Source organism: Cavia porcellus, unplaced genomic scaffold, assembly GCF_034190915.1.
Source record: "Cavia porcellus strain 051 isolate PalLab524CR breed Dunkin Hartley unplaced genomic scaffold, mCavPor4.1 scaffold_25, whole genome shotgun sequence".
Classification (NCBI taxonomy): Eukaryota; Metazoa; Chordata; class Mammalia; order Rodentia; family Caviidae; genus Cavia; species Cavia porcellus.
In genome coordinates, this window is record NW_026947508.1 from 49,817,232 (window position 1) to 49,832,119 (window position 14,888).

General features: G+C 54.1%; 1 protein-coding gene across 1 annotated transcript; it reads left to right on the forward strand.

Annotated features, from left to right (window-relative positions):
• The first annotated feature begins 1,665 nt into the window (after positions 1 to 1,665).
• Positions 1,666 to 14,647, forward strand: Bsnd (barttin CLCNK type accessory subunit beta). Its single transcript, XM_003464054.3, has 4 exons — positions 1,666 to 2,086; positions 10,070 to 10,158; positions 11,105 to 11,365; positions 12,206 to 14,647. Exons 1-4 carry the CDS (start codon positions 1,910 to 1,912, stop codon positions 12,642 to 12,644), a joined length of 966 nt encoding a protein of 321 aa, XP_003464102.1. The 5' UTR covers positions 1,666 to 1,909; the 3' UTR covers positions 12,645 to 14,647.
• The last annotated feature ends 241 nt before the right edge of the window (positions 14,648 to 14,888 follow it).

Here is a 14,888-nt window from a genome sequence, read left to right on the forward strand (position 1 = left end):
GAGCCCAGGCTCCAGGACTCGGTGCCTCGGCCGGGGGTGTCGCCGCCTCCCGCGCCCTCCGTGGTGCAGGACTGAGGATGCGCAGGGAGTCCAGGCTCGCCCCAGATGATGGTCATCGTGACTCGGGAAGAGCCCAAGACACGCGGCGCCAGGTCCCGTGAGTGAGGGTTGAGGACGCCACCGTCGGGTTTTACTGGACGGAAACTGCTTTGAGCGTTTCGAGTTGATTCGAGGCATTGAATCCGCCATGAAAAGACACTGGAGAGGACTTCCAGGACTCCGGGACCTCATAGAGTGGCAGGAGCAAGAGGTTAAGAGTGCTCTAACCGAGGGGGGATATTAATGGCATCGTATCATTTATTGCAGTAAATGTTTTCTTAAAAAAAAAAAAGCAGTGGTAAAATTTATTTAACAAGGAGAAGTGAAGGGTGGGAGAGAAACTGGCTGTGCAGAGCGAGCTTGGGCCGAGCAAGCAGAACAAGAGGACAAGCGCAAGATACAAGTACACACACACTGCATTGTAGTGAGCTGTCGAGAGAGATAATTTTAAAGATTAAACCTTCACCGTACTTTAAAAATTATACCATACACACCCCCAGCCCTTGTTTGTTTTTTATTCTGAGACAGAATTTCTGTGCTAAGTTGTCCAGGCTGGCTTAGAACTCGTGAGCCTCCTACCGGCAGCTCCCAACACACTGGGATTGCAGGTGTGCACCACCGTGACCTGCTCCTCCTGTCTCAGCCTCGTATATGACCTTATCTTCCGGGAAGGTCCTGCACTGTGAAGAACCAGGGAGCTGTCCCTCCATCTGTCACTTCCCTCTTCCAGACCTGAGTGGGGCTGGTGATGACCCTGAACTTGGCCCCAAGCAAAGGCTATCCCTCCTGGCAGGGAGACAGGTGGGGTGAGTGAACTGCCCCCCCCCACACACACACAGTGGGGTGAGGGAGCCGCAGGAACCCCTGGGCTCTTCCCAGGCTCCTCATTCACACCCTGCAGGGTGTTATTTCACGCTGGCCATTGTTGTTACAGGCCGGTCTGCATGGGACACACAGCATGAGGACAGCAGAGAAGGCCAGCTTGGAGACCGCTGCTGTGCTGGGCTGGACTGTCATCCCACTGTATAGAGGAGAAAATTGTGACACAGGCAGCTGTCCTGGCCAAGATCCATGGCCCACAGCAGGGGCCCAGAACCCACCCTGTGTCCTCCCAGCACACAACCTGGGCTCTGTACCTGTATGGTCACCTACATTGCACTGTAGCTGGCCACAGGACCTCTAGCCCTGAGTCCTGCCATGTTCAGCTGTGACCTTGGGCAAGTCATTCAGTGGCCTGTGCCTCAGTGAGCATGTCTGTAAAGTGGGAATCGTGGCAGCTGCCTCTCAGCCTTCCCTTAAGTGAGACAGCCGTAGGCCTTCTAGGAGAGTCATCACTCCTAAGCTCTGATGGGCACATATCCTTGAAGGGATCCTAAAATGCAGCCCAGGCTCTGGGACTCCTCCGGGGACCTTCCAGCTCTGCTTCCTGTGGCTGGAAGGTGGCACCTGCTATCCACCACTCAGCCCTCACTAGGCAAATGAGGTGATGTCAAAGCCTTGGCCAGGGTCCAGCCCCTGGACCTCCCCCTTCCCTCCCAGCCTCCTCCGACTCATGCTCCACGCAGGCCGGCTGTGCCCAGAGGGAAGGTGAGAGGTGCAGAGTGGCGGAAGGTGCTGGGTGCACTGGCTCTGAAGTGTGCCCTTTGGGCTGCAGAGCTGCCTGACTTGGACACAGGACCCCGTGCCACCTCGCCCTGCCTTTGACTTGCAGCCTTGGTCTGTGGTGACCCCAGAGCTCATCCTCCCTGGTGTAGGTGGACTAACTGGCAGCCCTTCTGCTGGGTGCAGAGGCCGGGCTGGCCAGGCAGCCATGGCTGATGAGAAGACCTTCCGAATCGGCTTCATCGTGCTGGGGCTCTTCCTGCTGTCCCTCGGCACGTTCCTCATGAGCCACGATCGGCCCCAGGTCTACGGCACCTTCTATGCCATGGGCAGTGTCATGGTGATTGGGGGCGTCATCTGGAGCCTGTGCCAGTGCTACCCCAAGGTAGGCAGCGGTGGCCAGGGCGCGGCTGGGGCCAGGAGGGCCGGTGTCTATGCCCCTGCCTGGTGACCAAGCCCCTCTCTTTCAACTATCTTCCTGCTCTTTCTGCCTTGACTCCCTGGTTTTTCCTCTGTTCCCCACTGCCCCGGTTAATCTGTTCACCCATCTTTCCCCACGGAGTTTGTTAGAAGCCCCTGGATTCGAGCCCTGAGCCGGACATCATGGAGAGACACTGACCCTCCAGTGTGTGCGCTCCACTGAAGTTACTTCACACCAAGCAGCTACTGTGTAGCACTGCTCTAAACTGGCCTTTCAATACTTTTTAAGTTCCGGGGTTGACTTTGCTTGTGTTAGGCAAGCACTCTACCACTGAGCTGCACCACCACCCAGCCCTTTTTGTTTTGAGACAGGGTCTTGCTAAGTTGCCCAAGTTGGCCTGGAACTCTTGATCCTCCTATCTCAGCCTCCTGAGTAGTTGGGATTACAGGTGTGCACCACCACACGCCAGCCTCTTGGCTGCTGTCTGCAGCTCCATTTCCTAGGGGGAAGCCTGAGACTCTGAAAGGTGCGGTTCCCCAGCTGACTAGCAGAGTTTGTACTGGAGCTCAGCTGGGCCTCTCTCTACCGTGGACCCTTAGCCCTGCATCCTGGAGTTCTGGAAGGTCCAGGGAGGGGCAGGTCCCACCCCCGTGGCACATGAGCTCTGGATACTTTTGAGACTCTTGAGTCTTGTACGTTCCTGGCCTTGTGAGGGGTGTGTGATGGGAATCACAGGCTTGGAAGTTCTGTGTTCTGGATCTGGCTCTGTCTGCTGGTGGGAGGGGAAGGGGCCGCAGGAGTGTGTGCTGCAGGGTGCTGCATGTGGGAAGGACGCCGTGGTTTCTGCTCCAAGTCCCCAGCAACGCTGTGGAAGGGACGCAGCAGGAGCTGTAAACCCCTTAAGCCTGGAGAGGTTGGGTGCCTCCTCCAAGGTCACACAGCTGGTCAAAGGCAGACTCTGGGAGACAGAGAGATGTGGGTCCAACTTGACTTTCGTCTCTACCTGCCTGGGAGACTTTGCTTGAGCCCCTTTCCTCTCTGAGCCTCAGTTTCCTCAGCTGTGTGAGGTGTGAGTGAGGCAGTGGGGCAGACAGGGTCCCCACCTGAGGCTCCAGGCCAGGCCCTCTCCGCCCTCTGCCTGTGCTGAGGCAGCAAAGGAGGAGAGAGGCCCTGCCTGCTCCGCCGTGCCCCGGGCTGTCACTGTTCCTGAGTCGGTCTGCACTGGTTTGCGGCCATTTCCCCTGTGTTTACAGTCAACTCTGTGCAGTGGTGGTGCTGGGAAGAGGTCACCAGGAAGAGGGCTGGGGAAGCCAGGGTGTCACCACCTCCACTGCCACTATAATCCCACGCAGGACTGGCCTGGGGTGGGGACCTTAGATGTAGGGATGCAACTCTCCCGTGCCCCTCCCGTGGGAGCGGGCTCGGTGCTGAGCAGTGACCGGGTGGCAGTGGGCCAGCACCATAGGGTATTAATGAGTAACCGCTGATGGATTCTCAGGTCTGTGCTCTCCAGACCAGAGGCCATGGGAGGGAGGGGGGAACCACATCAACCCCTGTACCCCACAGACCTAGGTTTGAGTCACTCCTGGGACCTTGGCAGAGGGAGCCCCAGCCTTGGGCCCTGCATGGTGGGTGGGGTCTGGGGAGGTAGGGGTGATCTGGCACCATGCCTGGCACAGAGCAGAGGTGAGGGCTCCATTGGGAGTGCCTGTGTGCCTGTGTTTGTGTGTGAGTCCAGGCCCTGCAAGGTTGTCCCCAGTGAGAGCAGGAGCTGACAGCGTTGTAGTTGAGGATGCCACAGTGTCCCTGAACCCCGGCAGCCTCCTCTGGCCCCTGATCTGTCTCCCCACCTCTGGCCCCACTCACTGCATCTACCCAGGTTCAATTACTGGACTCTCAGTCCCAACACATAGAAAGCCTTAGTGAATGGGATCTGCCCTGGTTCCAACTAGGTATCTGCAAGGGATCAGCCTAGCTAATAGGATGCCAGGACGAGGGTGAGCATAGCAACAGGAATTAAATTGTCACTGTCACATTCTCCAAAATAGAACACATACTGGCTCCTAGTACATGGTTATATAAATGCAAAGGAATTCAAATTATCCCATGCATACTGTCAGGCCACAGTACAGTGAAATTGGAAATCTATGCCAAAGGAAACCACAAGAACTTCATGGAAATTAACTAGCACCCTACTGAGCAACCAGGAGGTCACAGATGAAATTAAAGAAGAAATTGGACAGTTTTTACGGTTGGATGATAATGACAATAAAACATAGTGGAACTTGTGAGACAATGAAAACAGTCTTAAGAGGGAAATTTATAGCAGTAAATGCCCTTATCAGGAAAACAGAACAAGAGCATATAAACAACTTAAAGGTGAACCTCAAACTTGTAGAAAAAGAAGAGCAGGCTGAGCCAAAAGCTTGTACAGGGGAGAAAACTATAAAGATCAGAGCAGAAATTAACACACTGAAAACTAACTTAAAAAAATACAAAGAGTCAATGAATTGAAAAGTTGATTCTTTGAAAGATTAATAATCAACCTCACACAAAAAGGAAAGAAAAGATTCAAATCCATGCAATTAGGAATGAAACAGGTGAAATCACAACAGACCTTGCAGACATCCAGAAAATCATCTATACCCACTTTGAAAAGTTGTATTGTAGCAAGATGGAAAACACAGAAGAAATGGACAGATTCCTAGATACTATGAATTACCAAACCTGAGTCAAGAAGATATAAAATCCTAAACAACCCAATATCAATAAAGGAAACTGCAATATCAATAAATAAAAATGGGCTGGGGATTTAGCTCAGTGGCAAAAGCATCTGTCTTGCAAGCATGCAGTTGTGAGTTCGATCCCAGGAAGAAACCCAACATCTGTTTATTATTTAAAAAAAAAACTCTGACGAACATAGGTATAAAGGACTTTATCTCAATCTAGTAATAAATAAAAACGTATCAATAAAGAAAAACCCAGGCCTCGATGAATTCACCTCTGAATTCTACAAGTTTAGAGAAGCCCTAACACCACTGCTTCTCAGAAACTGAATGGGAAGCAATACTTCCAAATTCATTCCTGGAAGCAAGTATTACCCTGATACCAAAACTAGAGAAAGACTCAACTAAGAAGGAGAATTACAGGCCAATCCCCCTAAGGAACATAGATGCAAAAATTCTCAAAAAGATACTGGCAAACAGACTGTGGCAAATTGTCAAGAAGATTATACACCATGATCAAGTGGGATTCATCCCAGGGGTGTAGGGATGGTTCAACATACATAAATTCATAAATGTAATACACCATACTAACAGAGTCAAAGACAAAAATCATATGACCATCTCAAGAGGTGCAGAAAAGGCTTTTGACAAAGTCCAGCATCTATTCATGATGAAACTCTACAGAAAACTGGAATAGATGGGCTTTATCTCAATCTGATAAAAACCATCTCTGATAAAAACTGAAAGCTTTCACTCTAAAATCAGGAACAAGATAAGGATGTCCACTGTCTCCACTTATTCAACACAGACCTGGAAACTTTAGCTAGAGCAATTAGAGAAAGAGAGAAAGAAAGAAAGAAAGAAAGAAAGAAAGAAAGAAAGAAAGAAAGAAAGAAAGAAAGAAAGAAAGAAAGAGAGAGAGAAAAGGAAGAAAGAAAGAGAGAAAAGGAAGAAAGATAGGAAAAGAAGTTAAACTATTTTTATTTGCAGATGACATGATACTCTACTTAGAAGACCCCCAACAACTCCAAACGTCTACTAGATTTAATAATTAAATTCAGTTACAGGCTGGTTTCAAAGTCAACACTCAAAATCAGTAACCTTCCTGTACGTGAATAACAAATTCACTGAGAGAGAAATCAGGGAAACAATGCCTTTCACAATAGCATCCAAAAAAAAAAAAAATGAAATAGCTAGAAATCAGTCTAACAAAGGATGCAGACGAGCACTGCACTGAAAACTACAGTACTCTAAAAAGGGACATGCAAGAAGGTAGGAGAAAGGGAAGGGATGTCCTGTGCTCTTTGATGGTAAGAACCAATATGGTGAACGTAGCCATACTTACAAAACTCTTACACAGATTCAGTGCAATCTCAATCAAAATTCCAACAGCATGTCTCACAGAATTAGAGAAAACAACCCCAAAATTCATCTGGAACCAGAAGAGGCCTAGAATAGCAAAGGCAATCCTGGGCAACAAAGACAAGGCAGGGAGCACCACAATCCCTGACTTGACACTATACTATAAAACTGTTGTGATAAAGAAAGAAACAGGGGCTGAGGATTTAGCTCAGTGGCATAAGCGCCTGCCTTGCAAGTGTGCAGTTGGGAGTTCGATCCCTGGCACCAATAAAGAAAAAAACAGCATGGTAAATAAATAAATACATAAATAATTTTAAAAACCAAAACAGACCTGAAGATCAGTGGAAGCAACCCAAATGCTCATCAACTAAGGAATGGACAAAAAGGATGTGGTATTTTTATACAATGGAGTACTACTTGGCCATAAAGAAGAGACTTATAGGTAAATGGATGCAACTTGGGACCATGCTCATTAGTGAGATAAATAAGACACACATGTGTAAACATCATAATTGTTTCATCAGTGTGAGAAGCTGAAAGGAAAAACATGTACATGTGTATGTGTGTGTATACAAAGATAATTAATATAGTTTACTGATTTCTCTGAGTTCACTGAAGAGAAAGATTTGCACCGATATTGTCGGACAATGGAATGCAGATGTCTGTGCTCTGGGTGAATGATTTGGGGATGACAATGTGCAGTGTATGTACCATTGTTGCCCCCTGACTGACGTGCTTTGAAATTTTGTAGTTTTTCTTCTTCTTTCTGCTCCTCCTCTTTTTTTTCTTTCTTTCTTTCTTTCTTTCTTTCTTTTTCTTTCTTTCTTTCTTTCTTTCTTTCTTTCTTTCTTTCTTTCTTTCTTTCTTTCTTTCTTTCTTTCTATTCTTGAAATAAAATGAATTTGGAACAAAAACTTGTTCCTGTCGTGTGTCCCAGGGCTGGCAAGTTTCCACCCTCTGTGAGCTGCCTCCAGGGGGAGCCTGATAGGGAAGAAGAGTCACAGGGAAGGTGATGGGGCTTCATCCATTGTTTAGTGCGGCTGATAGGGCGCGGGGACAAAAGTCAAGGTAAAATCGAGGGCAGAGGGCCTGGGCCAGGACTGTGGGCCTTCCCCTCCGAGGCTGAGACAGCAGCTGGGAGGAAGATCAGGCAGCCAGACCCAAGGTGGCTCCTTCTCCGGCCCCAGCGAGAGGTGGCGGTCACCGAGTGGTTCCCTTGTGCCCCAGGTTGCAGGAGCTGAGCAGAGCTTCCAGCCCACCACACACGCACCCCAGGGTGGCTGGGCCAGCTCCAGCACTGCAGGGTGTCCGTCCTCTGAGTTTCTAACGCAGCCCTGGGCAGGCCGTGGGTGGCTGGGCTCAGGCGTAGGTGAAGAGTCTCACAAGCAGTGCAGATCTGCTGTGGGACCACGGAGGGGGCCGGGAGGGGCCAGAGCTGGAGGACAGCAGAGCAGCAGGGAGCAGGGTGGTGGGGAGCAGGGCTGTACCCGAGCCCCACCCCTCCCTCTTACCTGCTCAGGACCCACACTTCCATGGGCTCCCTTCTCTCAGGCTCCTCCCTTGGGCACTGCTCAGTGCTCTAGACACAGACGCCCTGGGGGTCTCCTGCCAAGATTGCCGGGGACCCCTCTGCTTCTGGAAAGGGCTGAGCTCTCTAGTGTGAGGTTTGGGTGTCTCTGTGGTCTGACCTCTCCACCTCAGTTTTGACTCCTCCTGTGCTCCTCCTTAGAACAAGGACTGTATTCTGAGATGCTCCTGCCCCCTCCTCCATCAGCATTTCATGACTTTGATGATGGCGACTGGTAATGAGATAAGGAGATGGAGATGGTGATGCAGGTGATGATGGTGATGGTGGTGATGGTGATGATGGTGTGATGGTGATGGAGGTGATGACGGTGGTGGTGATGGTGGTAGCGATGGAGGTGATGATGGTCACAACTCTACTCTCAAAAGTGATGATGATGGAGGTGATGGTATCGATGGAGGTGATGGTAGTGGTGTGATGGAGGTGGAAATGGTAACAGTGACTGAGCCAGGAGGCAGTAAGGGAGAAGAGGCCCTCTCAGAAGCACAGAACTAGCTGGCTGCAGAACACCATTCAGTGGGAAGGATGCCCAGACCCTGCCTTGCCTCCAGACGTCTGGGGGCAGCGCACCCTCCTCACGGTCCCTTTCACACGTTAGGGTGGAGCTTTGCTGGGGCAGACGCTGTGCTCCTCTCAGTGCTGTTTGAGAGTAAAGTTTTAACACAGTACGCTCTCGGCAAATATGGCTTGAAAACATTTTCACTGAGGAGAGCAGGACTTGGGGAGGCCAGGCAGTGCCATACTGTGACTCATGGGCACCAGCCTGTCACGACGCCCGAGGTCATCTCCCAGGATCCCAGCAGCAACCCCAGAGGCTTCTTAAAAATCATGATAAAATACATGAACACAGATGTTTTGCCTCTTATTGGTTATGTAGACGAATCTTTTTCCCTTTTGGTCTGTTGAATCAGGGTCTCTCTATGTAGTTCAGGCTGTCGCTGTCCTTGAGCTCACTCTGTAGCCCAGGCTGGTTCTCACTCAGCCTCCAGAGTGCTATGATTGCAGGTGTGCAGCACCACGCCTGCCTTGAATGGGTTTCATTTTTGCAAGAACAAACCTAAACTTCTGTCTTGCCTGTGAAGCGTACAGCTCTATGGCACTAAGAACATTCATGGTGGGGTGCGCTCACCTTGGAATGCATCTCATTTCATGAAACCGAGCCCCTCTGTGCGCTGAACAGGCACACAGAGTCTGCTCTGTGATGATGCCCTGAGCTGTGTGAGTTGTTTTTTCTAAACTAAAACTTCAGCATTCAGGTTTAATCACAGGATCAGCAGTTGGTGATCAATAAGAGGGTCTTTAGTTGCAGTTCATTCATGTCTGAAAGCTTGGCCATCCCTGCCCTAGAAGACCGGACATCATCTCCCCATGTCCCTCTGCTCAGCCCTTGGTGCCTGCCAGTCTGCTTCCTCCTGTAAGGTTCCGCTGCTCTCAGCAGTGCCGAGACGTGGACTCTACCAGCGTCCTGCTGTGGTGGCTTCCTTTTCAGGGCAGTGTGGGTCCCTGTGGTAACATGTGTGGAGGTCCCCACTTCCTGAGGCTGAGTCGGGTTTCCTGGTTTGTACACAGCATGGCTTGGGCTTTCCCTGTCAGTGGGCACCTGGGCTCCTTTGGCAAGGGCATGCAATGCTGCTCTGAGCAGAGGTGCTGGGGGCACCCAATTGTCCAGGGAACTCAGGGAAGAGGTGATCAGCCAGGGGCTCTCAGTAAGGACACCACGGAGGAAGCAGCCTCCCCTGACTTCCAACTCCGAGGACAGGGCTCCTCTGACACCATCCCACGGCCTCCCTCGTGGTCTGCCTCCTGCCTACCCCCCAGGGCCACTCCTGGGAGTGGGGCACACAGACTGCTGGATCCTGGAAGCTGCAGGGACAGGAACAGGGACGGGGGCATACCCCTGCCGCCCACTTCTCCGACCCCACCCAGTCTCAGTGGCAGGAAGCACAGAGTGGCAGATGTGGGGAAGCACTCTGCCTGCGGGGGGCCGTGGCCTGGGTGCTGATGGAGCCTGGGAATTGATGAGCTGTGAGCTCAGCCAGGGAGGTCGCATTCACTCGACACTGGCCCAGAAGGGAGCCTTGAGCTCCCTGTACCTGCTTGGGTGGGTGGAAAGCCAGGGTGAGCAGCAGCTTGGTGTCCCCTGGGCCCCAGCTGTGTCTGTGCAGATGCTGCCTGCCCTGCCTGCTGTCCCCATCCTGGATGAGCAGCTGCTGAGGTTAGGCAGAAGCAGCCACCGGGCAGCTGCAGAGAGGTCATCTCCTCTGTGGCCCGCAGGTCACTTTTGTGCCCGCTGACTCTGACTTCCAAGGCATCCTGTCTCCAAAGGCCCTGCTGGAGAACGGACTCACTGCAGAAACGAAGAGGTAGGTGCAGGCTCAGGCAGCCAGCCAGAGGGAGAGAAGGGGGCCATGGGCCACACACACTCATTCCAGTTCCAGCCCCGCTCCCTCCCTCCCGAGGATGTGGTGTTAGCATGGGTTGTTCTGAGCTCTATTGAGTTAGCAAAGCCTTCTTAACCCCACTTTTTAGATATGGAAACTGAGGCTGAGAGGAACTCAGTCCCAACCCCCAGATCTCGTAAGAGTGGGGCAGAGGCAGGGCCTGAGTTCTAGGCTGACCAGGCCACAGCTGCCTGGCAGGGCATCACTCAGCCCCCAGAGCATGGTGGGTATCTGCCGACTCCATGCAAGCCCTCCCTGTGGGCCCGGGACTCTGTCTTCTCTGTTTGGTCCCAGCACACAGGTTTAATGGTGTCCTTGTGGGAAGGAGAGGGAGGTTCCTGGGAAAGTGAGGGGGCTGTGTCAAGCCAGGGGCAGGTCATCCAGGTCCTAGGGTCTTTCTTCTCACCTCCCACGCATCTGGCTCTGGGCAGGGGACCCAGAGCCTGAGCACAGTGACAGAACAGGATGCCTGGGGCCAGCACCAGCACTTTACGCCTGGGTCACTGAGTACAAGCTGGGGTCAGCACCTGTGCCTCAGTGTCCTCATAGGTGCTGAGGGTGGAGGGGGATTCGAGGGGCTGACAGGTGAGGAGCCCCGCATCGGGCCAGCCTCTGAGGCACCCTCGAGTGCAGAGATAAGTGGCAGGACTCCGTGCTCCCCGCCCTGCTCCTCCTGCTCCCCTGTGTGAAGGACGCACAGGGCTCTGCGCTTGGCTTCTCATCCCACCGGGCTCTGGCCTCCTCATGGGACGGGCATAGTCGTGTCCCCTGAGGCTCTCAGGACACTCAGTCAGTTGGGGAGAGCACAGGCTGGGGAGAGCCAGGCCACAGTGTGACCCTATCCCTTCTCTCTCCCACCCTGGCCCAGCCCCCAGATCCCCTACACCAGGCTGTGGGAGGAGGCTGCCTACGACCAGAGCCTGCCCGACTTCAGCCACATCCATGGGAAGGCCACTGGCTACCACGGGGACTCCCACCCGCTGCTGGCCCCCAAGCTGGAGCCGAGGACCGGGGATGGCGGCACAGGTGGCCCTGGAGAGGCTCAGGCCTGGGTGGAGGCGGCTGTGGTCGTCCATAGAGGCTTGGATGAGAGTGAGGGAAAGAGGACCCGGACTCAGAGCGGCCGCAGGTGAGTTCGAGGAGCTGGGTGGGAGCCACCTGGTCCCAGGGGACAGGAGGGGGTGCGCTGAGGGGGCGGGGACACTGGGGAGTGAGAGGATGAGCACTGGGGCAGGGGCTCAGAGACCGCAGGTGGAGCCGGTGAGCTCTCTGGCTGTGTGAACGTGGCAGGGTCCTTACTGTCCTGGCCTCGCTTTCCTGGTGGGAACAGTCATTCCTCCACAGGGCCATCGTGAGGACTGGGACCATGCACGGCAGTGCCTGGAGCTCAGTGGGCTCCTCCCTGTCGCGACAGCAGGGGATCCGTGCTCTGATCCTAGCTGAGCCGCCAGCCAGTTCTGAGACCGTGGGCGGCCAGCCTGCTTCCTGCCCTCCTGTCCCCAGCTGTGTGAGAGCTGTGCTCCTGGCGCATCTGTTTCCTTATTCATCCCATCCATTTTCCTGGGCACCACCTTGCTGCTGTGCCCTGACTGGCTTCTAACCTTCAGGAACTCCCAGGCCCTTAGGAGAGGCCACTGGGGAACAGAGGGCACCCCCGTATGACAGGGGAGAACCCTGAATGCCTGGGGAAGTGGATGAGTGGCCTTGCTTGGATAATAACAGAACTGCGTTGTGTCCTGAGCACTTACTATGTACCAGGGTTGTACAAAGTGCTTTGCCCACATTATCTGCTATAAATCTCAGAAACACCCACAAGAGTGACTATTATTATTTATCCAACTATGCAGGGGAGGAAACTGAGGCCGAGACAGGTGAACTTGTCTCTCCCAGGTCTTGCAGCTAGTGTCTGGGATCTGGACCCCATGGTCTGACCAGAGTCACCCACAACTCATGCTCTTTGCCCCTGCAGCCTGCCAGGCTACCCCCAGGGCCCTGCACCCTTGGCCTCCTTCCAAGACGACCTGGACATGGGCTTGAGTGAAGGTAGCAGCCCCAACCCATCTCTGCCTGATGGAGAGGCCCCCAGGTCCCCGCAGCAGGAGCCTAGGGCCCGCAGAGGCCCACTGGATAACTTCTGTGATGCTGCCCTGATCGATGACGCCCCCACGCTGGAGGATGCCCGACAGGGGCAGAGGCAGGAGGTAATCCTGCTCAGCAGCTGGCAGCAGTACCCCAGGAGGAAAGAGGGGGACGGGGAGGAGAAGGCCTCGCACACAGGTGTGGAGGAGCCTGAGGTGGAAGAGGAGGACTTATACTATGGGCTGCCTGACAGCCCTGGTGACCCCCTTCCGGACAAGGAACTAGGCTTTGAGCCTGATGTCCAGGGCTGGGATGGAGCTGCTCCCTAGTTCCCCGCCAGGATCATTGTGAACCCCCTTTGAACTCACTGGTTTCTGCAGATGAAGAACTGCAAGCAGGAGAGACAAATGAGGTGGGGGCTCCCCTGAGAGCGTCTCAGGGGCTGTCAGGGAACCTGGGGAGGGGTGGTTGCTCTCTGGACAATCGCTCTAATGGTTCCTTTTCTCAGACAAACTGAAGGCGAAACATGATGTGATGAGTATTTACAGCAGCCAGGTCCTCAAAACCCTTTCCCATCCTCCAGAGCTGGCCTCATGGTGCTGTCTGTGCCCAGATCTTCTGCACTGGCCCCTGATACCTAATCAATAGAGTGGCCCATCTCACCAGGGCTGTCCGTGTCCTCCCTGGCCCAGGGCTCCTGCTGATTCTGTGCTGGGATCCCTGACTTTCTGTGGCTGGCCCTGCCAACCTCTGACCTCAGCCCTGACAGCCCCACCATGACCTCTAGCCCCATCCTGCAGCCCAGGCTTGGGCTTGTCTCCCCCAGGCCACCCTTGGCTTCTTCGCAGAGGGGACCTGCGCTCCCCTGCATGCTTCTCCTGATGTCACAGCTCCTAGAGTGGGACCAAGCTTGCTCTGCTTGGTCCCTCTGAGCTGGACACTCCTGCTGTGGCACCCTGCCTGCCTCCCGCTCCAGTTGGCATCCTGCTTTACCCACCTTGGCACTTGCAGTGACCTGAGCTGTGGCCATTGAGGCAATGTGGAATTCAAAGTCCCAGGCACCTTCTGCAGCTAGGGTCGCCATCCCTACTTCACGACCCTTCAGCCTCCTGGGTCCCTGACCTCCAACACCCTGTGCAGTCTCGGGGCAGGCAACAACCCAGACAATGCCAGCACACCTCCAGTGCAGGCACTGGCTGGGGTGAGGTAACAGAAGGCTGCGGGCTTAATTCCATGTGCAGCAGGTCATCACTGAGCACCTGCTATGCGCCAGGTGCTCTGCTGGGACCTCAGGGGGAAGAGACAGGAACCCCTGGGATGGTTCTTGATGTCAGTGCACTCACGCTTCAGTGAGCATTAGAAACAATGTAGAGCAGAGGCGAGGTGAGAGCAGGTATGTAGGAAGCTGACATCCAGGGGAGCAGGGTGACAGGGCCCGAGAAGGCAACAGGAGAGCGGCACCTCCTGCAGGAGCGCCGGATGCTACTGATCTCTGCAGAGCCCCAGGTGCAGCCCAGGGACAGGGAAATGCAGACCAGGGGCTGAGTGCTGCCTCAGACCAGGTCTGGTACTCCAAGTTTCACCTTGGGCCACCTGGGAGTGGGGGATGTCACATGGGCAGGGTCCTCGCTGGGGCGTAGTGGTCCGGGCTCAGGGAAGAAAAGGTCTGAGCTGAGTCTAGAGGCCTGAACTTTTTTAAGTCTGCTGTGAGGGAATGACAGGCATGTCTGTCTGTCTGTGCTGATGCGGAAGCAGTGTCCCTGCTCATACCCAGGTCATGGACAAGGTGAAGTGTTGCGTGTTCCTCACTGCTGTGTTGGTCAAGGGAGGGACACCTGTGACCCACAGCAGAGGGGGCACCAACACCATGACTAAAATAAAAACATCCTCAACACTGAAAGAGGTTACTTTTATTCGCCGGCAAACACCACTGCCCCTCTGGGCAGGACAAATGCGGCACCGTGCCCAGCTGGCACTGTGGGCCCTGCCCGAGGCAGCAGCAGTCACCATGGCGTGACTCAGGACAGCCATGTGGGTGGCTCTGTGGTGCAAGGACCTTCGTCACAGTCAAGAGCCTTTGGCCGCCAGGCCTACCAGCAAGAGATGCCAGCCCTGGGCCAGGCTATGCCCCTGCTCACACCCTGTCCCCTCTTGGCTGTCCCAGACCCTGCCGCTCTCAATGCCAATCTGCTAGATGACAAATTAGGTATCCATCCTCCTGCTCTGTCATCTCTGGGGACCTCAGCTTCCTCCTGGTCAAACAGGAGATGGTGAATTCACATGCTGCATCTGTCGGGGCTCACAGGGAGAGGGCTTTTCAGGGCTCCATCTGCCCACGCCCTGCAGCCAGGGACTGGAAGCACCCAGCATCCTGGTGCTTGCTGCGGGAGTACGTGCCCTACAGGCACTTCTGGCTACCTCTGCAGGCAAGTCTGAGAAAGGACCTGTGGTCACACGTGGGCTTGTGTTAGGCAGGTTAGGAGACGCTGCCGTGGACTAGCTGGAGTCAGGAAGCGGGTTGGTGACTCTGACCATTGATGGGGGACCCTCACCAGCCCTGTCTGGGAGGAAGG

What these genes read in the sequence shown, in the direction of transcription:
- Bsnd (XM_003464054.3), top strand. Translation starts at nt 1,910, where the DNA reads ATGGCTGATGAGAAGACCTTCCGAATCGGCTTCATCGTGCTGGGGCTC. An exon ending in TGTGCCAGTGCTACCCCAAG is followed by an intron (nt 2,087 to 10,069) that starts GTAGGCAGCGGT and finishes TGTGGCCCGCAG; the next exon opens with GTCACTTTTGTGCCCGCTGA. An exon ending in CGGACTCAGAGCGGCCGCAG is followed by an intron (nt 11,366 to 12,205) that starts GTGAGTTCGAGG and finishes TTGCCCCTGCAG; the next exon opens with CCTGCCAGGCTACCCCCAGG.